At 40.4% G+C, this 26,046-nt stretch overlaps 3 protein-coding genes across 3 annotated transcripts; all 3 read left to right on the top strand.

The window, feature by feature from the left end:
- Positions 1–2,963: 2,963 nt before the first annotated feature.
- Positions 2,964–6,302, top strand: LOC116684151 (uncharacterized; the record flags this gene model as incomplete). The annotated part of the gene is given in 2 exon segments (XM_032510053.1): positions 2,964–3,253; positions 4,420–6,302. A coding segment is annotated over 1 exon segment (1,833 nt).
- Positions 6,303–7,316: 1,014 nt separating this feature from the next.
- On the top strand, positions 7,317–10,592 carry LOC116684153 (sterile alpha motif domain-containing protein 3). The gene is made up of 4 exons (XM_032510055.1): positions 7,317–8,350; positions 9,077–9,232; positions 9,534–9,623; positions 9,763–10,592. Exons 1-4 carry the CDS (start codon positions 7,346–7,348, stop codon positions 10,075–10,077), a joined length of 1,566 nt encoding a protein of 521 aa, XP_032365946.1. The 5' UTR covers positions 7,317–7,345; the 3' UTR covers positions 10,078–10,592.
- Positions 10,593–24,267: 13,675 nt separating this feature from the next.
- LOC116684152 (junctophilin-1) lies at positions 24,268–25,081 on the top strand. The gene has a single exon (XM_032510054.1). It carries the CDS (start codon positions 24,268–24,270, stop codon positions 25,069–25,071), a length of 804 nt encoding a protein of 267 aa, XP_032365945.1. The 3' UTR covers positions 25,072–25,081.
- The last annotated feature ends 965 nt before the right edge of the window (positions 25,082–26,046 follow it).

The following is a 26,046-nucleotide window of genomic DNA, read 5'->3' as shown; positions in this document are numbered from 1 at the left end:
TCATGCACTGTGGATGATTGTGCTATTTTCATAGCTAGAACAGTAAGTTTTTCTATTTATATCATGTTTCTATTGTAGAAAATGTCATTTCACGTAGGTTTCTACATGGGTTATACCACTGGACATCCAAATAACGCCCCCCAACCCGTCAGTCTCCATAGGATAACATGGGAAAATCGATCGAAATATATTTTCATCTTTCTAAAACTGCTTTTCCATGTCTCACCTCCATAAATAATTGTATGAACACAGATATTTGTGCATTTACTTAAAATCCATGGAGTACCAGCCAGGTCGGGGACGGTTGAAACAGCTGTTTCAACTGTCCCGACCTAGATATATGACATTATCGCCTGTTTTGCTTCTCATGTAAACGAGCATGAAATATGAAAGTCTGGAATTGTGGAGAACACTAACTGGTCTACCGAATAAGCATGCAGTCAAACCTTTAAATGAAAAACCCTCGTTAATAATCGAAAAAATGTGACCGCTAATGAAGTTTACTTTTGACCATCAAAACGCGGTTTATCGGCTGTAACTCCGTGATGAAAGAAAATAAACAGGAAGATATTTGGCTGATAGAAGGAGGTTAACATGCTCTATGTTCAGACCTAAAGAAGTCTGTCTATCATCATTGCACTCGGAGAAAACTGGAATGTTTCATCCGTCACGCGTTTCAATCGTCCCGGCTCTCCCCTACCCTCAGTCATAACTAAACTGTTGTCAACATTTCTTCATAATGAATTTTTTTTTTTTTCAGAAGACAACAATGAAACAGCTGAAAAACTTTGTCAACAGACATAACCTAAGTGAATACAGCGTGTAGTTCCTTTTTGGCAACAGTTTGTTTTATTTGTAATGTTTCTTAAAAGTAAAATATGTCTTACAATTACATTGCAGATATAAGGTTTGCTGTCGATGCTTTCATCCCTGTTTATTACTCTCTGTTGTGTCCCTTCTACTCCCACCACCTCAATAAAATCACTTTCACCCTACTACTGTATAGGTGATCAGCAAAGTAGGTGGAGCTGAGACACCATATCTGTACCCTGATCACAAATCTCAACAAACTAAATATTATTTTTATTAAAGTATATGCTTTAACATACAAATCACTTAAAAGGGTTTGACTGAAGTATTTATGATGTCAGACAAACTGTTATATCAATCCAGAACAATTGGACCTTGGGCTTAGAGCAAAACTATGGAGAAGGTTTGCTACAGAAGAGTGGCACTTATCACACATAGTTGACACTTCTGGGTATATGTTATGTAGTTTCTCCAAGTCTATGTATAATTATAAATTGGACAAGACAGTGTCTTGCGTTATCTGAACAATTATGTATTTTTTCAAGACTTTCTTTCCTAAAATCACCAAGTTCCTCTTCCACTTACGTTTATAATTTTCAGTCGATGGGGAACTATTAATTACTAATAAGAGATTGTTATAGATGCGGGATATCAGTTTACTTAGTTAGGAGATAATTTCAGACAGTCAGCTATTTTAGATTGTGATTCAGTCTCAAAATATTTTAAGTATTTCTGAAAGTAGGCCCTAACTTGTAGGTAACGATTAAGTTATTATTCCCCAGCTAATACTTCCTCTGTAGTTGTGTGAATGAAGCAAAGACACCTCCCACGTATAAGTCACCAATACACTGGGCACCCCTCTCACTCCATGTGGAAAAGGCTCCATAACAATATCCATAACAAGGTGTAGAAGCACTGATTGTTTTCATTTTTCTGGCTAATGACAGCACTCCAAATTTCCAAACAACAAGCTACGTGTGGAAATTGACCAGAATTCTCTTTTAAGTATTAAAATTAATATATTTTCGGTGCGTGAGTGCGAGTTCAGTTTCCAAGAGGCGTTTGGGTTATCTACATGATCTAAACACAAAGTGGGCTTTGATCTGAAATCAGAATGCTGTGATATTTAGCATTTAATGTGGACGGTACGAGTCTGTTGTCCACCAGGAAGTAGTGTAGCCTACTGTAGGAGCTATATACAGGTGAATAAAATGACAAGTCCCTACCTGAAGGGTTCATTGCTCTCCATAAATCCAGTACATTCTTTGTGGAGGACCTGAAGATATGTGTCGAGGACAGTTTTAAAGTTGCCCTCACTAAAATACTATAGTATGTAATAAAATAGTTTTTTTTCTGTAAAAAGGGCACGTTTTCTCACTAGAATGGCTACACTTCTTGCTTTGGATGAAAAGTTTAAGTGGTCAACTTTCCCTATCCAATTTGCTTTTAACCTGCCATACGAGCCACTCTTAAAGTGAGTTTCCTGTAAGACATAATGTCTGATGTCAGAGACTTTAGGTGGGTCAGAACTTTACCTCTTTTGACTGGGTTGTTTACTTTGTGTACATTCCAACTGGAAAATGTAAGACCCTTCATCCCTCTGCTGTCAATGTTTAAACTATCATACATCAGGAATCTGCAATCAGTACAGTATCCGTAGCAGTACAGTTGTCAATGTGTAGGATTTGAGTGAATGGTCTTTCTCTCCCTCCCCTCCCCTCTATCCCAGTCCAACCCACACCATTATCAGTCCCCATAGTAACAAATGAAAATACACACCACCACACACACCACACACCTGACTTTGCAATAATGATGTCCTTTCAATGTTCCAGTTGCTCACCCTCAAAGGGGGAGAAAGGGGATTTTTTGAGTTTAGGGAGCCCTTGAGTCGTGTATTACGACATCATGACATTTCATAAAATATTGAAGCAGTGGCGGCAATAATGTAATAGTGATTGAATAAATCTACAAAGCTGATATAGCGGTGTGAGAGAAACTCCGAAGATACATGCGTCCCCACTAAAATAATGTATTAGACCCTGAATCATACTTGATTCTTTAAAGAAATACTAGTATCTGATGTTAGCATATTTTGACTGATATGTACAGCATATACACTCACACTCACCTTAGGATTATTAGGAACACCATACACTGTTAAAAAGGATTTGGGCTTTTAGCCAGAGGGACTATTTTTAACAAGCTGAGAGAACTTATTGCCTATTACAACAAAGTAAGAAGAGTAACCACAACTACAACTTGAAAAAAGCGCGAAAGCTCATAAAAAACTTATAAGAATCCATTCAGTTCACTTCAGAAAATAGGTCAAGGTGGGCATTTCAACCAACACGCATGCGCCTGCAGTGACGTCACGCGCAGCATTGAACTCTCAAAATCTGAGCTGACCGCCATCTTTTTTCCTCGGAGCCGAGCCGTCCAAGTAAGTACATTTAAAATTGTTTTAGCTTAATTATTCATCTGTTGGTAATGTGCATTGGTCATCTAATGTCTCTCCGTTTCAAATTATCCGTCAACATAACATGCGATGAATATTTCATGTTCGTTTTTTGGAAATGCTGTAGCATGTAACGTTAGCTAGCTAGCGCTAGCTGGCTAAGCTAGCGCCGGAGTGTCACGGCAAGTATTAATGTAGCTCTGGTTGAGCCTCATTCAACTGTAACAAGTATTCGGCACCAATAAAATAACGCTACTTTTATACGAGTGAAACGGTGCGAGACTTGTCGTCTATGGAAAAATGTGTGAACAGTAAAATCGATATGTCCGGGTCCACCCGCCAATTTACGTGACGTTGCGACCTGCACAAGAAGCTTTGCTCGCCATCAATCAATCTGGTACAGCTTTGACCAGACAGCGAGATAACAGAGCAGCTCATGGTCCGTGGGGAAGAGGAGTGGAAAAATACGGACCACCGCCGTAGTGTACGGACTATATATATATATATATATATATATATATATATATATATATGTGTGTGTATATATTTATGTAGAGTTAGATGCTGTATAAACACGTAGTGATAGGTGATTGTTTTTAACTGCATAGTGATATGTGTGCCGTTACACTCGCGCAGCAGTGGGGGTGAACGGTCACGCAGGCCGCCAGCTGGAGATCAGACGTGGGTTTGTTGGCCAATGGGAAAGGAGCCCTATGCCGTTTGAAATCGTGTCGACCCGAAGGGATTGTGTATGATCCAAAACGGCACCTCTGGTTCATATTTCAATCATTTAATAAACATAAAAGACGGAAAGCTAAAACAATAGATAACTCCAGGTCAAAATAGTCTAATATGATCACAGATAGTCTGTAACCGTTCTACATAGAAGAATGGCGTCACTGTTTTGAGATTTGGCATACATTTAAGTCTTTTTTTTTTTTAAATGTAAATATTGTAAATAGTCCTTTTGAGTTATAATGTTCATTATGTTCATTTTTGCACTGGATGACTCCAATTATATAGGACAACTGTTTTAGGCAATTATTAAATAAAATAAATATTTGATACAACATGAAAAATATTTATGCAATCAAGCCAATTTTGCTGATAACTGTTGTATGTTTTTTTTTCCCCCTTTGTTTTCTGTACAGGGTTACAACACTTCAGTGTAGGCTGTGCTGTTTGTGGCAACTGCCCCTCAATGAGGTGGTCCTGCAAGTGTTGCAATTTCTCCTCGCCGAACCAACGCACACTAATTGTCCATTATAAGCTGAAGCACTGTCATCAGGCAAGAAACTGTCCTCTTCCCTGTGTCTATGCAGACTGTGTGTGCTCCTTCAGGACAGAATCATCTCTGAAAAAACATTTAACAAGAGACCATAGTCAAGCCCGTTCAAAGCAGGTGACTGCAAGGTTAAATTGTGAACTGTGCAATTTTTCAGAGACTTGTAGTGATTCACAGTATTTTGCACATTTGAAAATACACATACACAATAAGGAAACTGTTAAATGTCCGTATAAAGAATGTAGGTTTCAGTCAAGTGTGTACAGTACTTTTCGTGCACATAAGAGTAAGAAACATCACCTCTGTACTGTTGACAATTTTCGAGAAAACCTGTATCAAACCTTCATTCAGGGCACTTTAAACTCTGAAAGTACAAACTTTGAGACACACTCAGACGATCTAGACTTAACAGATTATTTCATAGAGGATCTAGACCTGCATGATTTACTTCAACACAAAGTTGCATCTCTCTTACTGCGTATGCAAACACATTTGCATGTGTCTAAAACAACAACTCAGGAAATAATAGATGAGCTTTGTAGTATTAGCTCAGTTGTAGAAGAGTACACACCAAAAATAATTGAAAGTGTACTGATCAACCATAATTGTGCAGTGAACAGTGCAGTCACTGCTGCTATAACAGAGATAGTTAAAAAAGTTAACCCCCTAAGTTTCCTGTCAAAAGACGGGCCTTTTGGTTCTGAATACAAAAGAGAAACTTTTTACAAGAAAAATTTTAAAGTGATTGAGCCGATTGAATATGTTTTAGATACATCTTCAAGACGGAAATTTGTTTATATTCCGGTTTTGAAAGTCCTGACAGAGCTGTTAAATCGCAGTGATGTGATAGATAAAGTCTTGGAGACAGGACATATTGAAAGAGTTGAACACTTGTCTCAGTACAAAACATACAGAGACGGTCTATATTACAAAGACAATATTTTGCTATCGTCAAAAGATCTTAGCATTGCCCTAGGACTGTACATAGACGACTTTGAAGTGTGCAACCCACTAGGAACATCAAAAAAAAAACACAAGATCTGTGCAGTTTATTGGGTCATTTCAAATTTACCTATACGATATAGATCATCTGTACAGTCAATCTACCTTGCATGTCTGTGTCATAGCAATGATGTGAAGAAATATGGGTATGGAGCCATTCTTGAACCACTGATAAAAGACCTTGAAGTACTTGAGCAGCAAGGATTGTATGTTCAGAAATTGGGAACAACTGTTAGAGGTACTGTGCTGTATGTGTCTGCAGACAACTTGGGGGCCCATTCACTTGCTGGGTTTCATGAGAATTTTAATGTCGACAAATTTTGCCGGTTTTGTTTAGCTAGTCGGCAAGATATTGACATTCACGAGGTAAAGGAGAGAGTATTTCCACTCCGGACAGTTGAATCTCACAAACAGGACCTTCTGGAATTAAAAAGACATCAGTTTGTTTCTGTGAATGGAGTAAAGAGTGACTGTGTTCTCGATAGACTTTCTCATTTCCACACAGTCCAGGGCTTCCCCCCAGATTTTATGCACGACCTTTTTGAAGGAATAGTGCCACGGGAATTAAGTCTATGCATAAAGTCTCTGATATCCAAACGCTACTTTACAATAGATGAGCTGAATTCCATAATTGAATCCTTCCCTTTCAAGTTTACAGATAAAACCAACAGACCTAATCCAATTTCAAAGTCTTTTGCATCAAAAAATCTATTGGTGGGAATTGCCACGAAAACTGGACACTATTGAGACTTCTGCCTCTAATGATCGGTCACATTATACCAGAAGATGACAAAGTTTGGGGGATTCTATTAGATCTGAAAGAAATAGTAGAGCTTCTAGCTAGTGGACATTTTTCAGAAGAGACATTGGCATACTTGGAGTGTAAAATCTCCGATCACAGGTGCCTATTAAAAGAGGTGTTTCCTGATTTCCACCTCCTGCCCAAGCACCACTTCTTAGAACATTATCCTGAACTGATTCGGAGATTTGGTCCCCTAGTTGATTTCTGGACTATTAGATTTGAAGCTAAGCACAACTTTTTTAAAAGGTTGGTGCATGATTCTCACAATTTCAGAAACATATTGCTCACTCTATCAACAAAACACCAGCTTACTTTAGCTTACCATCTAGATTTGCCAAGTCTTTTCAGACCTGATCTGGAAGTTGGACATACTGCAGTTGTTTCACCTGATGCACTTGAGCACTCCATGAGGCGGGCTGTAGAGCTAAAATTTGGAAACATAAGTCTATTGTCTCTTGCAACCAATGCCTGCCTGTATGGCACAAAGTATTCAGAGGGTATGTTTCTGTCCGTGGGGCACACCAGTGGCCTGCCTGACTTTGGGAAGCTGGTTAAAATTGTAGTTGTGTCCAGCAAAGTGTCCTTCCTCATAGAACCATACCATGCATGGTACATGGAGCACCTGCGCAGTTATGAGTTGATGAAAAAACAGTCTTCTGAACTGGTGATTGTGGAATTACACGAACTAAATGGATATCAACCCTTGTATCCATACACAAAAGCAGGGAAACTGATGGTGACATCAAAAGTTTTTTTGCTTCATTAAGGTATAGTTGGGCTGTTATTTTACTTTTTAAATGGTGTGTTCTTCTTGCTCTGAAAAACATGCAGTATGTCCATGAACGTAAAAACAGGTTTTAAACAGAAGAAAATGTGTATGTATGCATGTTCATGGTTAATAATGTTTATTGTTCATTTTGTTTTTTCTTACATTCTTTTTTTTCCTTCATCGCCAGAGAAGTCCTGAGAGTTTCAAAGTCGCAAGAAGATGCTGTTGCGTGTGATCGTTTCAGCAAAGGACATTAGAAAGCTCCGCTTGGACTCAGTTCCAGATTCCGTTGATGGCCTGAAACGGGTGTTGAAAAACAAACTGCAGTTACACTCTTCATTTGACCTTCAATATGAAGATGAGGATTTCAAAGACTTCTGTAACCTCACGTGTGTTGACGATCTACCAAAGGACAAGGTGACATTGCAAGTCATTTTCTGCCCTGTCTCTTCAGACTCAAGTTTGGACACTTTTGGCTCTGCTGTACCTTTGTCTCCGGCAGCATCTTCTTCAGCTCAAACATCATCTCCGACGACATCTTCTTCATTGAGCAGCCAAACAGAGTGCTTTGCAGGTCAGCGTTCACAGCAATGGCCAGCTCATTTTCACATTCCCACCTTCTCATATGATGTTGAGCTGAGGCTCAGGCAGGGCAATGATGCTTTTAGAGAAAGTGGAGCACTTCTATCCATTTCAAGGGACATGAAGTCTGAGATTCTGCTCAAACTTGTTGAAAAAATATATTCATTCATGACCTACCCTACACTTGAACATTTTGGATGTGTAGCCAAGGCACTCGTTGAAAAACACCCTTGCCTTACAGAACCTGGCTCCACATGTGGATGGTATGGATGGAAACACAGCATAAAGTTCAAGATGGGCAATTACAGACAGAAATTGAAAAATTTGGGCTGCCGAGAACTGGAGGTTAATTCTGAGAAAAGAGGTGCTGGGGACACACGAGGGAAGAGAAACAAAGTGAAGAAACCTCGACGGTCTGAAACAAATTTTCTTCCAGATCTCCCCCAGGGAAAAGACAGCCGAAGTCTTGAAGAAGATAGAGAAAAGATGGTCCAGGAGATGAGAAAAACCACCCCAAACCTGGCCTACATCGATGATGCAATGAATGCCACATACGCACTGAGAAGACAGGAGATTGTTGAAGAGGAGCCACCTGTGGCCGAAATGAGAGTCAGATGGCCAGCCCTTTTTACTGAAAGACAGGTAAAATTTGTAAAAAAAAATGTCTTAGTCATAGCATAGTAGTAATGTTGTATTGTGTATGTTGCAGGGCTCAATGCTAACATTCCTTCCATTGAGTACATGTGCTCCTAAAGTAAAATATTGGGAGTAGAATTAAAAATTGTTTAACACATTTATGGAACACTTTAATGATGTTAAGGGTCAAAAGTGACCCATTTTTACATAACAGTAAAAACACACAACAATTTACTGTATACCTGTAATTTGACTTCTGATGTGACCCAGAATATACAAACATGAAACTATTTCATCTTTTTTAATCAACAGACACAAGCAATAACTTGCACTGTCATGACTAACACAATATTTGACACATTAAACATGAATTGATCTTTTCTGTAGGCCACTCCTATATATTGATATAAATAATGCTTTAACTCATATGAATTATTTTAACTACTAAAATCATAGTAGTACATACTGATTTGTTAAACTTACAGCCTTGTTACTTAGCATGTATGAATTATTATGACAACATAACAAAGCACTGACATGTCAGTCTGATGTAAACATTAATAAAATTCAATAACCTGCCACACAAGCCATTCTGCCAGTCTGAGGACACAGATTGTTGAAGTTACCAATAATGAAATATGCACCATGAGACAAGTCTCCACTGTTATCAAATGTGAAAATTTAGGTGACTTTCAGCTTAAACTAAAACTGTCATGTTACTTCTCCACATAGATCATCAAGGAATTCACCAGACTCATGTCAATGGACATCAATAAGTTCTATGAGGGTCTGGACAGCCATCTGCATAAACTTCTTCAGTTATTCCGGTTGAAGCGCTTCGAGGAAGTTCAAGAAATGACATCCTTAATGGAGAGTCTCGACAAGGATGTAAGTGCATAGTTGTTTGTGGGGTTGCAACCCCACTGAGGAGTGGGACCGAGATTTAGATTATGACAGACAGTAAACCTCTAATTAATATGATTGGATAGGCACTTTGATACAAATTGAATAAGAAAATATCTCTGTTGGATGGAGGACATGGAGAGAGAAATGCTGGGTTTGTTGAATAAAATCTGTCGGTGAGGTCAGTTTAAGTTGCCTCTCTGGACTGAAGCTCAGTTTCCGTCATTTGAGGGTTGACAAAAATCAGTTTTGAAATACACTGAATTCGCGTATCGTATTTTTGCAGGCATCAAACCAAAGGAAGAGAGCAGCAGCTTTGCAGGGGCTGCCATGGTACGTGAAGGAAAATCCTTCTACATTGATGAAGAGATGTGAGGTAAGCAGCAAAATGTTGTTCAACAAAAACAAGTTCACAATGGGCATGGTTACACATCATTTCAGGCATCCTCTGTGTAGATATAGCAAAACATGTCTAAAGCACCGGCCCCTTTTTGTTATGTTTGTTTTGCATGAAGCCAACAGATCCTGGAGAGGACGTCATCAAGGGAATGATGATTGGAATCCTTTTGGTCGTTGAAGATGTGAAGGAGCCCCTTCCAGTTTCCTACAACGATGTTGCCATCGTCATTGAGGAAAAGATTGTCATGCGTCATCTTGGTGATGTACCCAACGCTTTTGTGAACCTGATGGGCCTGCTGTACATGCTGAACCTTGACTATCCAAAAGACACAAAATATACTTTTGAGGTGATTCAGCGCCTGTTCATGGGAATCGGGTCTGAGATGTGCACTCCCAGAGTCCACTCTTTAAAGAATAAACTGCTCAGTTAGTGTGATGGCTTAGGATGATGTTTCTGCATTTGGCCCTGAGTAAGTGTTCTAGTTTTTTTCCAATTTCTTTTCCACTATGTTGTAAGAAGAAAAGAAATGTAAAGCCCTTCTGTGGGCCACCACAGTTTTTTACGTTTTCATGTTTTAACATTTTTCTTTTGAGGAAATTTCTCTTGCAGACACTAATTTGTATTTTATGTTATAATGAAAACATGAACAGAGTGGAGATTTCAGTTCATTTTCCTGCAACAATGCTCAACACTCAAAAGTTGGACTTGTTGGGTTTTTTATAAAAGTCCTTATTGTCTTTTCAGCAGATTTTTCATGTGTTAATATTTAAGTTTGACTGGCCAATTCTCATGTAGATACTTTGCAGATATTAGTTTGCTTAAATTAGTGAAATTTAGCAATGTCTGTAAACTCAAGTACCTTGGCAATAGAGCAGTAGAAAAGAATGTAGCTCAAACTTAATAAAATAAGTTCAACCAACATTCTTATAGTTCTCTTAATTAATGTTTTCCAGTCCACATTGCTCGATATAGAAAGTTGAGTCAACAAATCGCGAGTTGTATCAATTATTCAATCCATGTTGAGTAAACTTGATTCACAGTTGTGGCAACTTGATGAAATAAATTCAACCAACATCTCAAAGTTATCGCAAATAATATTTTCAAGTCTAACTTACTTGATACAGAAAGTTGAGTCAACCGACTGCTTGCTGTATGAACTCGTGTTTTGAAGTGTAATAACCTTGATGCTATAAGTTGACTCAAATTAACTCAGTCAAAGCAACAAGATGACTTTACGTAGTTAAGTTGGGTCAACTAATCTTTTTTTACAGTGTACTAATACTGTGTTTGACCCCCTTTTGCCTTCAGAACTGCCTTAATTCTACGTGGCATTGATTCAACAAGGTGATGAAAGCATTCTTTAGAAATGTTGGCCCATATTCATAGGATAGCATCTTGCAGTTGATGGAGATTTGTGGGATGCACATCAAGGGCACAAAGCTCCCGTTCCACCAAATCCCAAAGATGCTCTATTGGGTTGAGTTCTGGTGACTGTGGGGGCCATTTTACTACAGTGAACTCATTGTCATGTTCAAGAAACCAATTTGAAATGATTCAAGCTTTGTGACATGGTGCATTATCCTGCTGGAAGTAGCCATCAGAGGATGGGTACATGGTGGCCATAAAGGGATGGACATGGTCAGAAACTAGGGGTGATCCGAGTATCCGGCTGAAATGAGTATCCAGTACAAGTCTTATCCGAGTAATATGAGTCAATATCCGTGCTCGGATTGAAAACAACTCCTCAACTGGCCGCGCAGCGTTCTGTGATAATCACAGCGCGCCCTCCCCCCCCGCCTACAAACCCGCTGGGATCAATCACACACACACAGAACATGGAGAAATGCGCTCTCTCTCTCTCTCTCTCTCTCTCTTTCTCTCGCTCGCTCGCTCGCTCTCACTCTCGCGCTCCCGCGCTCTCGCTCCGTCAGGCAGTCAATGGGGTCTGCGGATCTGTTCCGTTAACGTTTAGGGTTTCTTCAGCTTCAGGTTGGTTTTTAACTTCGGTTTGTAGTCCTTACATAGTAACCAGTAGATTTCTGGTGAACGTGGGTTTCAGACGTGCTGCTTGGTTTAAATGCAACTCCCGTTGCGTCTCTGCCATCGGAGATTTTTTTTTTTTTTTTACTGTCAGCTGCCCCCCCCCCCTCTCTCTGTGTCTCTCTCTTACACACACACACACACACACACACACACACACACACACACACACACACACACACACACACACACATTTACCTTGTGTGGAAATAAAAGAAATAAAAAAATAAAAAAGAACCCAAAACAAAAAAAATCACACTGATCATAAAAAATAAAAAGTTAAAAAAAGAAAGTTATATTGAGTATGAAAACTCTTGTTCATTACATTTTACTTCATAATTGCAACTGCATGTGTTGTATTCATTGTTGCAAAACGTTCTGTATATAGTTTGTTTGTTACCATGACAACACCATTGATCTGAAGCTTGATGCTGTCATGGAAATAGTTTTCAAATCAGCAATAAATATAACAATTTTTGATCAACTCCTATCAATTGCATGCTTAAATAACATACCGGTTGAAGCCCCGCACATTTCAAGAGAACCCGACCCACTTCCTGGTTAAATCTGACCACTTCCGGTTTAGGCCCCGCCCAGTCCGAGTACGGATACGGATTGTTCATGTGGTAAACAGATACATATACAGATAATGCTGTACTCGCTCATCCCTATCAGAAACAATTGTCAGGTAGGCCGTGGCATTTAAACAATGCCCAATTGGCACTAAGGGGCCTAAAGAAAACATCCCCCACACCAGTTCACCACCACCACCAGCCTGCACAGTGGTAACAAGGCATGATGATCCATGTTATCATTTTGTTTACACCAAATTCTGACTTTAGCATCAGAATTTCTCAACAGAAATCGAGACTCATCAGACCAGGCAACATTTTTCCAGTCTTCAATTGTCCAATTTTGGTGAGCTCTTGCAAATTGTAGCCTCTTTTTCTTATTTGTAGTGGAGATGAGTAGTACCCGATGGGGTCTTCTGCTGTTGTAGCCCATCCGGCTCAAGGTTGTGCATGTTGTGGTTTCACAAATGCTTTGCTGCATACCTGAGTTGGTGGTTATTTCAGTCAAAGTTGCTCTTCAATCAACTTGAATCAGTCGGCCCATTCTCCTCTGACCTCTAGCATCAACAAGGCATATTCCCCCACAGGACTGCCCTCTATTGGATGTTTTTTCCTTTTCACACCATTCTTTGTAAACCCTAGAAAGGGTTGTGTGTGAAAATCCCAGTAACTGAGCAGATTGTGAAATACTCAGACCAGCTTGTCTGGCACCAACAACCACGCCACGCTCAAAATTGCTTAAATCACCTTTCTTTCCCATTCTGACATTCAGTTCGGCGTTCCGGAGAATGTATTGACCAGGACCACACCCCTAAATGCATTGAAGCAACTGCCATGGGAGTGGTTGATTAGATAATTGCATTAATGAGAAATTGAACAGGTGTTCCTAATAATCCTTTTGGTGAGTGTATATTTTTGAGCATCTTTTTATTTCATTTGCAATCAAACAGTACAGTCAACACAATACAGGCAAAGGGGGTCTGTGCTGTCTTCGATATTGCTCTATACCAGGGCTGTTCAATTACAAATTCAGTTTGGCCAGATTTTCAAACCAAGAAGGTTTGCTGGGCCAATAATTTCAGCGGCGAAGCAGCTCGCAATGACAAATTTGAAAAGAAACACAAACAAGTATATTGAAAAAAATGTAAGGTTTATTCATTGTTTTTCTTTCAACTTTGGTCAGTTTGCACAGCAAAATGTGCACAGAAAACAATCAAAGCTACTGAACAGAATCTGAGGTAGCCCCTACTTTGTCCACTTACAAAAGAAGCCTAGGCCTTCCTAGGCTACAAATCTGACCTGTCTGATAACAATGGGCATAGAAAAAATAGTGCACAATAGGCTATTAGCAATAACATTAAGTTTCATTTTGAAACAAAATAAACATCTTGCAACACATTTGACCCAACAACTAAACTAAAATAGTGCAGAGGATTCACAACTATAACACATGAATACCAGGTGTACTACTGCACATTGAGGGAACATATTTTAAATCACCACTTGCGTGATTAAAATAAAGAGTGCATAAAATAAAAAGGGCACAGTAGTCACAACTATAACTAACAAAAGAATACGGGTGTAGGCTACTACTGCACACTGAGGGAACATACACTCACTTAAAGGATTATTGGGAACACCTGTTCAATTTCTCATTAATGCAATTATCTAATCAACCAATCACATGATAGTTGCTTCAATGCATTTAGGGGTGTGGTCCTGGTCAAGACAATCTCCTGGACTCCAAACTGAATGCCAGAATGGGAAAGAAAGGTGATTTAAGCAATTTCTGTCAATTTTTTGAGTATTTCACAATCTTTGTTGATGCTAGAGGTCAGAGGAGAATAAGCCGACTGATTCAAGTTGATAGAAGAGCAACTTTGACTGAAATTACACTTACACTCGTTACAACCGAGGTATGCAGCAAAGCATTTGTGAAGCCACAACACGCACAACCTTGAGGCGGATGGGCTACAACAGCAGAAGACCCCACCGGGTACCACTCATCTCCACTTGTGCATCCCACAAATCTCCATCAACTGCAAGATGCTATCCTATCAATATGGGCCAACATTTCTAAAGAATGCTTTCAGCACTTTGTTGAATCAATGCCACATAGAATTAAGGCAGTTCTGAAGGCAAAAGGGGGTCAAACACAGTTTTAATATGGTGTTCCTAATAATCCTATAGGTGAGTATATTTTAAATCACCACATGTATGATTAAGCACATGTGTGATTGTTCTGTGGCCAGAACAAGTCCATCCAATTCGAGCAGCAAAGTTCTTTTTCAAGCTCGCAATGAAATCTGTCATCAAATCCGTGATTTGTACAAGGGATGAGATGCATTTGTGGAGTGTCGGAAAATACAGCATTCGGCTGACCAACGTGCTGCTAAACCATTCACTTTCCCTGTCATGGAAGTAGCCCCATCTGTCACAAGAATGCATGCACATTTCATATCCAAACCATTGTCTTTAAAAAAAGCAGAGATTTTCCCAAAGACTATATCGCCAGTTGTGTGTCCTAATTAGAGTGCGGATCGGGCCAGATTTTTCTGTCCGAGCCCGGCCCGCGTCCGACAGAGCAGTAACCGAACCCAACCCGAGCCCAACAGGCATTAAGATAATTATGTCTGAGCCCGACCCTAGCCCGACACAGTTAAAATCGCATTTGTTTCTCATACTAATGACACATACGTTTGTTTGTGTGGAAAGCCCGCTTTTATTAAGCAATTGTAGGAAGGCATTCGGAAATGTCAACAGATGAGCGCATCAATGCACACAGGGCAACAAGCGCCATTACCTACATAATAAGCTGTTTTAAATTCAAAATGTTCAATGCCTTATCGCGCTGATGTGACCGAGCCCGACCCGAACCCGAGCATCCTTTCTAAAAATCTGTTCGAACCCATCCTCTAGTCCTAATGGCAGCAGGCCGAGCTCCTCTCGGAAGTATTTGCCGTCAAAAGAACGGACAAATATGCACAACTGAGCAGTATCGGTTTTGTCTATGGACCCATCTACTGCTATAGACATAGTATCAGCTATCTTCAGGTCTCCTAACAGCGTTTCATACACATCTGCAGCAAGAATTTCAACTCTACTACTGTTGGAAGTATCTGACGGGTAGGGTTACACAATTAATCAAATTTTAATCACGAACACGATTTTGGCTTTCCACGATCAAATTTGCGTAATCGAGCGATATTTTAAATGCGTCGGATTAAATTAACGGAATTTTCATAGAAGGCTCCAAGTGTTTTTGCAAAGCCATTCTACCATTCTGTAAACCACTGTCTGATCATATCCCAGTCAGAGTGGTTCCCTGCACCGAGCAGCTTAGTTTCTAGATGTAGACAATGCACAGAGGACAGAGTAAATTCCACAACAGATAGCAGTCAGTTATACGTCAGTCACAAGGTTTACCAGTTTACCAGTAAACGCAACATTTTGTCCCGTCTGTGTTGTTTTTCAGTCACAGCAGTGAAAAGTGCTTATATGTGTCTGTTAGCTCACAGGGCTCTAGTGTGCTAGTTAGTGTCTGTTAGCTTACAGCGCTCTAGGGTGCTAGTTTGTGTCTGTTAGCTCACAGGGCTCTAGGGTGCTAGTTTGTGTCTGTTAGCTCACAGGGCTCTAGGGTGCTAGTTTGTGGCTGTTAGCTCACAGGGCTCTAGGGTGCAGTTTGTGTCTGTTAACTCACAGGGCTCTAGGGTGCGACTAATATTTTTCCTAGGTCGCACCGGTGCATCTAATGTCCTTGCATCCGCTGCCTTTCCATAACAAAGCAATGTTGTTTCATCGATATAGTTAACGTTGCTTTACATGACACATTTCTTCTGTAAAACCGTGCCTGTAATTGGATCTCTCCTCTTACTCTCCGCGCAGCCCTGCACCCATTCACTCACACAAGACTCCCCAGCAACAGAGACAGAGCGGCGACAGCGCCGATCCACACTTCTGACATTTGTCCACAGTTTTAATTATTATTTACACAGCTGTATATTGTTAAGCAGGATAGGGAAACCTGTATAGTCTGCTATCGCGGCCGCCACGGCAAACTTCCATCGCACTCCCCCTCTCTCCCTAGCTCTTTTAATCAGTTATTGTTGAAACAAGTGAAGGAACTTTCACTGAGATTATTATATATTTTTTTAATATATCCTAGGCTATTTATTTTAGACACATTTTTATTCATTCATTCATTTACATGTGTTGCAGCTGAATGTATGTACAACATACAACCTCAACATAAGAGGAATGTAGCACAATATGGATGTGAATAGCCTATGTCACTATTAAATGTGTTTTGGTTAAAATCAACAAATAATCGTGATGATTAATCGTGATCTCAATATTGATCAAAATAATTGTGATTATCATTTTGGTCATAATCATGTAGCCCTACTGACGGGTACGTTTTTTTATTGCAGATGCCACGCTTGTTTTTATTTTATGATCATTTATCACCTCATCTACGACGGCCAGCATACAGTCCTTCATGGTTTCAGAGTCTGTGAATGGCTTTTTCATTTTTGCCAATATCCAGGAAACACGAAGGGATGCTATGGTAGCTCTTTTTTTGGGCTGTGAATGACCGCACCATGGTACTACTGCTCCAGTTGTAAGAAGCAATTAAACTCTGTACTTTTGGCCCGTGGGCCGGCAAATGAATAGCCCTGGCTTAGGCCCATCTTTGCTTGTTATTCTTGGAAAACTGGCAATGCGTTTGAACATAGCATTTTCTATTGCTTTAGCTCAGCCATAATGTATGTTCAAGCCTATTCCACATCATAGTCAATCCCGCTTCTGTACGGTGGATGTGTATTGCTTTTATCTGCTCAGAATGCTTTGCTTACTCCTAGCTAAACAATTTTAGCAAAAGGTCCATCTCTGCACTCAGTGTCAGGTTTAAATCGCTGGTTGCAGTCTGAAGGATCGTTTCCATGCTCTGTAATTTTGAGGTTTCTCATTTAATTTTATTAAGCTTGTAGCCACACGCTCACAAGTGTTAGACATCTTACAAAGTCATTTATGTGTGAGTCGCAATTACTGGGGTTTGGTGACACAGGACAGCAAGGAGAAGGATGGCCATTGTTACTGTGTTGTCTGAAGTGGTGCACAGGAATATGCTCATCGTTGAACCGAATGTGTGGCATAGGCACACCTTGCCTGGTGAGGGGCTCATGAACATCCTGGCCAGCATAGATGCTGGCTTGCTTCAAATGTAGTGATGTGCACATATCTAGAGTGTCATGCAGAGTCAATTATTTAAAATGACTAGCAAACGTTAGGTTGATCTATGGAAAGATTGTTTCAAAAGCATGGCTAAATTGATTAGTACAGTCCTAACATAAGTAAAGAGTTGTTTAGGCTGTGAGTAATCTGTTGGTGAACATTTAGGTAGGAACAACTTAATTTCCTGCATTTTCAGAAATATTATCCAGTTCCCTTTTGCCTAGTCTCCCTGTGAGGTAAGATGAAGTGTATCAGTATTATTTTGAAAGGTCTGGGTTCAGGTTTTAGTCATGGAGGTGGGATGTTTTAGCTAGGGCTCGGCGCTAACTTTGCCATGATGTTTCTGTCACCGCCTAACTGCAGTTCTGAAAAAATAAGTGCTTTTGCTGCTACGGCTGTCGCTCTTGCTTTCACGGCAACTGACCCACACGATGATACACTGGATGTTACTGACGAAGCATGAGAGCGTGTTTTTAATGAGGATTCTACTGGCTCCATGGATTGTTCTGCTTGTGTACCTCTATTACACTTTTCTGACGCTTCTGGCTCCATGGCACACTTCAGTAGTGTATCTCTGAGCAGACACTGCTTGGCTGGTCAGCCACTAATTGCGTGTGACGACGTAACGGTTAGCCGTCAGCTAGCACTGCATTATCTTGCCTGCTTGAGATTTCTTGTTTCACTGTCTTTGGTATTGTTCTATACACTGACAGCTAGCTAAACTCTCTCCTAACAGGTTTAATGATGTTACAAGGAAAGTGTGAAACTGTGACATACCAAAAAGACTAATCACTTCTAGGCTAGCTTATAACATACAATTTAGCATAAGGAATGTTCAGAATGTAATTTCATCAATTCAAATTATTTTCTTTAACATTACATGACTATTAAACTGATACTGACATTTTTTTTTTCACATGTAAGCAATATTAAGTTCATTCATATGAGTGTAGCCAGTCTTGTGACTAGGGATGAGCGAGTACAGCAATATCTGTATCTGTTTACCACATGAATTATCTGTATCCGGATCCGTTCTCGGACTGGGCGGGGCCTAAACCGGAAGTGGTTGGATTTAACCCGGAAGTGGGTCAGGTTGTCTTCCCAGCTAACAATTTTTGGTTCCCATAACGTTCTGAGAACGTTTGTTTTTGGTTGTGGGAATGTTCCCTGAAGGTTTGTTTTGGTTGTATTTTGGTTGTCTGTAGGTTAATTGGAAGGTTTTCTTAACGTTCCGGGAACGTTCGTTTTTGGTTACAGGGAACGTTCTCGGAACGTTCGCCTAACGTTCTCTAAAAGTTACAACCTTTAGAGAACGTTAGGGGAACGTTCCGAAAACGTTGCAACCTTTAGCGAACGTTAGGGGAACGTTCCCTTAACGTTACAACCTTTAGAGAACGTTAGGGGAACGTTCTATTAGCGTTGCAACCCTCAGCGAACGTTACGGAATGGTCTCTTAACGTTAGGGGAACGTTCGCTGTAACCATAAACGAACGTTCCCAGAACGTTAAGAAAAGATTAGATTCCCATAACCTTTAAAAAAAAATAACACCCGTACCATTTGTGTGTATGTACTGTAAATACACACGTACATACATACAAAAGTTATATTAGTAGGAATGAATGAACAGGCAAACTTGATGGCATTTCAAAACTTTAATATTCAAACAACTGAAAAAAATACAAAAAAGATAAGGATGTAGTGCAAGATGCATAAAAATATTTGTAAAATGTGTGCAAAATAAGTCACAAAAACAATATAATATATATTAATAAAAAAATTAAAAAGGGGATCATGGTTTCACGGCTCAGTCCTTCTCAGCTGGCCTATAAAGAAATAAAAAGTTAGACATGTTATACTAAGAATGAACACATTGACAAAAATTTTTTGATTAACTTTATTATGAACATAACGCAGAAGAACTTCAATTTACCGTCTGTGTGGGGCAAACTTCAGAACTTGCCCAATCAAATCCTCCGCTTCTGCAGCAGAAGTTTTTCTGGCAGGCCGCTAGAGTAGAAGTCAAAATGAAGCAAAGTTATAAGTCAAATTAAAACCTCTTGTCAGCCAAGCTAAGCATAATACTAATGTGAACAATAAAATAACACCTGCCTGTTATAACCCTGCATACAGCCAGGTCCTGGAAGGCTTTCTTTGTCTTTCTTCCCCGCAAGCTGCACTGTCTCAGCAGCATGCGGCGGATGGCATCACCTCCAGTACAACCACCGAGGGTTGACAGGAAAAGTTGCGGTAAAACATATAGTAACAAGTTATACATACAGTGTAGAGCTTGTACAATCTCATTTTGTAAGAGAAGTCAGTTCAGTTAAGATATTAGATTTTATGCAATTATATAGTGTTCGTCTTAGGGCAGAACTATGGCCACTTAATTACCATATTGTTTCTCACACACACACACACACACACACACACACACACACACACACACACACACACACACACACACACACACGTGAGCAACTTGAGTCTTACCTCTCATTTTGATCTTCATGTGTGAGACACCTCCCTCTGTGTGAGTTCTTCTGTTTAAAACAAAAACGTTATGTTACTCTAGTGATCCTTGCCATTAAATTGTACTTCATTGCAAACACAAAAATCAAAGCAACTGTACCTTCAACTGGGTCCCAAGATGAAGTGGCAGTCCGTGGTAGGGTCACTAAAGACTCATCCTGCTCTGGGCAACCAGCTGGTTTCCTGCATGGCGTTGATACATATAAAAATAAATTATATATGATTATTATATAAGATGAAGTTGATAGGTTGCCTGCACATGGCATTACAAAATATGAACCTATTCTATTATATTAGACAATATATATATATAAAAAAACTACTTACATGCAGGTGGTGGAGGAAGTGTTATCTGCTGAGCTGAAAAAAGACAGGAAGAGACAAACATCAGAACAATCCCATGATATGCACCATGTTGACTGTCAGTGGTTCCATGTTAAGAAATATGACTGGTTTCTTACATACATACATTTTAACTTACAGACAGGGCTTCCAGACGCACGCTACGTCCTGGACAGTTTATCTGGTCGTGCAACAGATTCATCTGTAATACAGAGACCATATCATTTGTACCGATTGCAAAATATGTGATTTGAAATATGTGAAAAAATGTAGTCTATAATTATGGTCTTACCATTGCTTGAAGAATCTGTCATGAACCTCCTTGGGCGTCGGCGCTGCCTTTTTTGGACACTTGCTTCATCTTCTGTCTCGATGCTGGACGTGTCCCTCAGCCGCCGACACCGGTCCACAGCTTTGGCGTAGGAATCTATGTTAAGAGAACATTTTTGATCCAGTAGCGCAAAAAAAGAAAAGCATTTCCATAGAGAGAAAATAATTTATTTACATATAGTATAGCAGCAATAGGTTACCTGTAGACAGCCATATTTCTTTGAACTGGATATTTGGCCCAGCTGCTGTTGGGCAGATAGCAAGCTGTGATTGGAGCAGAGGGAGGTGACAGGGAGCTCATCCATCTTCTCCTCAAATGTATCCATCCGCTGTGCCATGCAGGTAACGGGTGTCCTCATGGCTATGAAAAAACAAATACTGTTAGTTTTGTTGTTATACATTATCTACTTATATGTGAACAATTTAAGTGAGTATTCTTACCTCTCATTTCCGTCTCCATGGCTGAGCCACCGCCCTATTTTTGTGATGATGTTCTGCTGTTAAGCACAACAAAAACGTTAGTTTCTCTCAAGTCCCTTTTCATGCAATTGTATTTAACTGAAAACATTCAAAGCCATTATACCGTCAACTGGGTCCCAAGCTGAAGTGGCAGGCTCCAGCTCTGGGCGACCGGTTGGTTTTCTGTGTGGTGTTGACTCATCTAAAAAAAAAAAAAAAAAAAGTACACATGAATATTGGTCAGTTCATTTATGGTAGGTTTTTTGCACATGCCATTGCAAAAGATGAACCTATGCTGTTACGTTCAGACAATCAGTGAAGCCAGTACTGCAGCTGTGTAGCCGACACATATTACATCCCTTGCTGTATCCTTCACTCAGCTTGCGGATAACTGACTAAAATACGTTGCAAGATGGCCGCAGGTCGACCTGCCTAAAAAGGACTTTGATTGTACTGGCTTTACTTATGTACTGTACACTACAACTAATTAAAAAAGGACCGAAAAAAAATCTTATTTGTAACATAAACGCAAGCATGTTAACACGATGACACAACACAACACATACAATGCGACAAAGCAGACACGTCGTGCACAGCAGCAAACAAAGGGAAAGATGTAATCAATCCATCTAAAGCCCAACTCTGTCCTCGCCTTGTGAATGGGAGAGCTAGTGGCCTTCTAAGATAGCAAAATCAAACATGAAAAATCTAAATGTTTAAACACTAAGAAGGCTTGACACAGCATGAGACTTTACTCCAAGTCTCACCTGGGGCTCAACACATGAACTCAGTATTGAGAACATGGTTTGTGCACAAAGAGTTTACTAAAAAGAAAAGATTTGGAGCAGCTCACTGCATGACTAGCATAGCAAAATGACGGACGACGTAGAAAACTTCTGCTGAAGTTAGTTGTTTACTTCAGCCAAACTTTTATGTTTGGTCAACCTGACAAGAACCGGAATATAACAAAGCCATACGAGGGAAAGAGTTTAATGTTAAACCACAAACCCTCCCATTACAACCACAACATCATTTAACTGTAAAGTATTTTCGCTTACCTCTCCGTGAGCGTTATAGCGTGGTCCTGGTCCGTGGCTTTTTCCTTCTTCTCCTAACGGAGGAATCGGTCTGCTCAGAGCAGCGGACCCCCTACTGGTGGGGGGCTGTAACGGTTCAGTTTACAAACTGAATAAAGAAGTGACTTTTCTTAATTGTGAAAATCGTTCTATTGATAGATTCTTGTTTTAGTATTCACTAATACAGTTAAAAAAACGAAGTCAAGCACAAAAGTACTGTTTTAAGCTAAATTGAATTAAAATTAAATAAAAATAAATGCTATGCTGTTTATCTTACTTACATTTTGTAAGTCGAATCATTTTTGAGTGAATTTAAATCAAGTGCCAGCAAACCATGCTACAAACTCAGAACAACCAAAAACAACCAAACGGGAACGTTGTGTGAAGGTACGGCGCAACCGCAGGGGAACGTTACAGTTGGTTGGTTCTCTTAACGTTTAGAGAACGTTATAACTAGGAGGGAACGTTCCCTAAACGTTAGTTTTTGGTTTGGTTCTAACTAACCTTTAGAGAACCAAAAACTAACGTTCCCTAACGTTCTCTAAACGTTCTGTGTCAGTGGGGTTGAAATGTGCGGGGCTTTAACCGGTATGTTATTTAAGCATGCACTTGATATGAGTTGATCAAAAATTGTTATATTTATTGCTGATTTGAAAACTATTTACATGACAGCATCAAGCTTCAGATCAATGGTGTTGTCATGGAAACAAACAGACTATATACAGAACGTTTTGCCACAATGAATACAACACATGCGGTTGCAATTATGAAGTAAAATGTAATGAACAAGAGTTTTCATACTCAATCTAACTTTCTTTTTTTAACTTTTTATTTTTTATGATCAGTGTGATTTTTTTTTTTCACACCAGGTATATGTGTGTGTGTGTGTGTGTGTGAGTGAGTAAGAGAGAGAGGGGGCGGATGGCAGCTGACAGTAAAAAAAAAAAAATCTCCGATGGCAGAGACGCAACGGGAGTCACATTTAAACCAAGCAGCATGTCTGAAACCCACGTTCACCAGAAATCTATTGGTTACTAAGTCTTTAAGTACTATAAACCGAAGTTAAAAACAAACCTGAAGCTGAAGAAACCCAAACGTTAACGGAACAGATCCGCAGACCTGATTGACTGCCTGCCTGACGGAGCGGGAGAGAGAGAGAGAGAGAGCGAGAGCGAGGCCGAGGGAGCGCATTTCTCCATGTTTTGTGTGTGTGTGAGATTGATCCGAGCGGGTTTGTAGGCGGGGTGGCGCTCTGATTATCACAGAACGCTGCGCGGCCGATTGAGGAGTTGTATTCAATCCGAGCACGGATATTGACTCATATTACTTGTATAATACTTGTACTCGGCAAAAGTGCTTTATCCGTACCGAATATTCGTTTTAGCCGGATACTTGGATCACCCCTACTTGTGACTTATAGTTGCCTAGCAACCATGTAACGTTGCTATGACTAACAGTGCTATGACTAACACCGAGGTGTAATTAAACTCAGCGGAGATTTCCTTCTTCATTGAAATGGTTTGAACCTTCCCCTATGATTAAGCCACACCCCTTTCATAACTGGTGATCCATTTAAGGTAAGGGGCAGCTGTGGCTCAGTGGTAGAGCGGTTGCCTGCCAATTGTAAGGTTGGTGGTTTAATCCCTGGCCCTGCAGTCCCATGTCGAAGTGTCCTTGGGCAAGACACTGAACCCCGAGTTGCCCCCGATGCTGTGCCATCGGAGTGTGAATGTGTGAGTGTTTGTCTGATGAGCAGGTGGCACCTTGTACAGCAGCCTCGGCCACAGTGTGTGAATGGTGAATGGTTCCTGTACTATGTAAAAGAGTTTGAGTAGTTGTTAAGACTAGGAAAGTGCTATATAAAATACAGCACATTTAAGGTAGAGTCTTGTGTGAGGTATCGTTTAACTCAGCATTGACGTGCGAGGGCCCGTCCAACGCTGCTTGCAGCTTTAATCTATTAGTGATTCTGTTATCCGTCTCTCTTTCTGTCAGATTGTTGTATTCCTGTATTTAACTTACAGTATAACAGTCTGATGTCTCCCTCCTCCCTTTCTCTCTCCCTTTCTGCTGTAGGTACCTACCAGGGTCAGTGGACTGGTGGAATGCGCCATGGCTACGGCGTGCGTCAAAGTGTTCCGTACGGTATGGCCTCTGTCATCCGCTCACCCCTACGCACCTCGCTGTCTTCCCTCCGCAGTGAGCAGAGTAATGGTACAGTACTGCGTGACAGCCTGTCTGACAGCCCTGCTGGTACACGCGGTGGCTTTGTACTCAACTTCCACTCAGATGGAGAAGGTTCAGAGAAGAAGAAGGGTCTTTTTCGCCGTGGCTCCCTCTTCGGGAGCCTTCAGCGATTGCGCAAATCAGACTCACGCTCATCAATTTCCAGTAAGCGCAGCTCAACACACAGTGACACCACCATGAGCCGCATCAGTTCAAGCGACGCCAACTCCACAATTAGCTTCGGAGACGGAGACCCAGGCGATGACTACCTGCCTCTAGAGGACAGTGTGGATGCCACCACCACCGAGTCATACATGGGCGAGTGGAAGAATGACAAACGCAGTGGCTTTGGTGTCTCCGAGCGCTCCAACGGCATGAAGTACGAAGGTGAGTGGTTGAACAATAAGCGCCATGGCTACGGCTGCACGATCTTTCCTGATGGTACCAAGGAAGAAGGCAAGTACAAGAACAACGCACTTGCCCGGAGCATCAGGAAACAGCTGATCCTGCTGAAGAACACCAAGACCAAACAGAAGGTGGATCGAGCCATAGAGGGAGCAGTGAGGGCAGCAGCTATCGCCAGAACCAAAGTAGAGATTGCCATTTCCAGGTAAAATGTCCCGTGGCCAATTTTTGCCTTTATAGTGAAACACTGTTTCTCATATATTTATTTATTTGTGGTGGCTCGCCACATTATCAACATTGACTGCAACATATTGATTTATTTTATTTTAGAGATGTGCACATCACAATGATACGCTCCGCCCCTCCTTGTCCCTATACATAAATTCTGACCTGTCTGTAAATAGCCCAGCTGACGCCTCCTCTTCATCCAAATGCTTGACTGCATTCAACCTCTGTCTTTATCGTATATATTTCAATTCAATTCAATTTATAGTATCAATTTATAACAAGAGTTCTTAAGACACTGTTACAGATCTCAGTGCTGCATTTGACAATACTGACCATACCATCCTGTTACAGAGACTGGAACATTTAGTTGCCATTAAAGGAATTACACTAAGTGGTTTAAGTCCTGGTTAAGTTAATGATAAATCCTATACGTACGCTAAAGTTAGCCATGTCGTTCCTCAAGGCTCAGTGCTTGGACCAATTCTATTCTCCTTATACATGCTTTCTCTAGGCAATATTATTAGGAAACACTCAATTAACTTTCATTGTTAGGCGAATGACACCCAAGTATAGTCAGTTAGCTAAACAAGCATGCATTAAAGATATAAAATCATGGTTATTGTACTGGGCCCTAAACACCTCTGAACTTCATTATCTAAACATATAGATACTCTGGATGGTATTTCCCTGGTCTCCAGCACTACTGTCAGAAATCTAGGAGTTACTTTTGATCAAGATATATCCTTTAACGCCCATATAGACAAACCTCAAGAACAGTGTTTTTTTTCATCTTCGTAACATTGCCAAAATTAGGAAAATCCTGTCTCAAAATGCTGAAAAACTAGTTGATGCATTTGTTACTTCCAGCTGGACTACTGTAATTCCTTACTATCAGGTTGCTCAAAGAAGTCCCTTAAGACTCTCCATCTTATCCAGAATGCTGCAGCGCGTGTTCT

The sequence above is a fragment of the Etheostoma spectabile genome, unplaced genomic scaffold (genome assembly GCF_008692095.1).
Source record: "Etheostoma spectabile isolate EspeVRDwgs_2016 unplaced genomic scaffold, UIUC_Espe_1.0 scaffold00019208, whole genome shotgun sequence".
NCBI lineage: Eukaryota > Metazoa > Chordata > Actinopteri > Perciformes > Percidae > Etheostoma > Etheostoma spectabile.
The sequence above is the reverse complement of the archived record's forward strand: the minus strand, read 5'-3'. Positions and strand labels throughout refer to the sequence as shown.

Coding starts and splice junctions, on each gene's coding strand:
- LOC116684153 (XM_032510055.1), top strand. CDS start 7,346: ATGCTGTTGCGTGTGATCGTTTCAGCAAAGGACATTAGAAAGCTCCGC. Junction 8,351..9,076: donor CCCTTTTTACTGAAAGACAG/GTAAAATTTGTA, acceptor TTCTCCACATAG/ATCATCAAGGAATTCACCAG. Junction 9,624..9,762: donor CATTGATGAAGAGATGTGAG/GTAAGCAGCAAA, acceptor TTTTGCATGAAG/CCAACAGATCCTGGAGAGGA.
- LOC116684152 (XM_032510054.1), top strand. CDS start 24,268: ATGTCTCCCTCCTCCCTTTCTCTCTCCCTTTCTGCTGTAGGTACCTAC.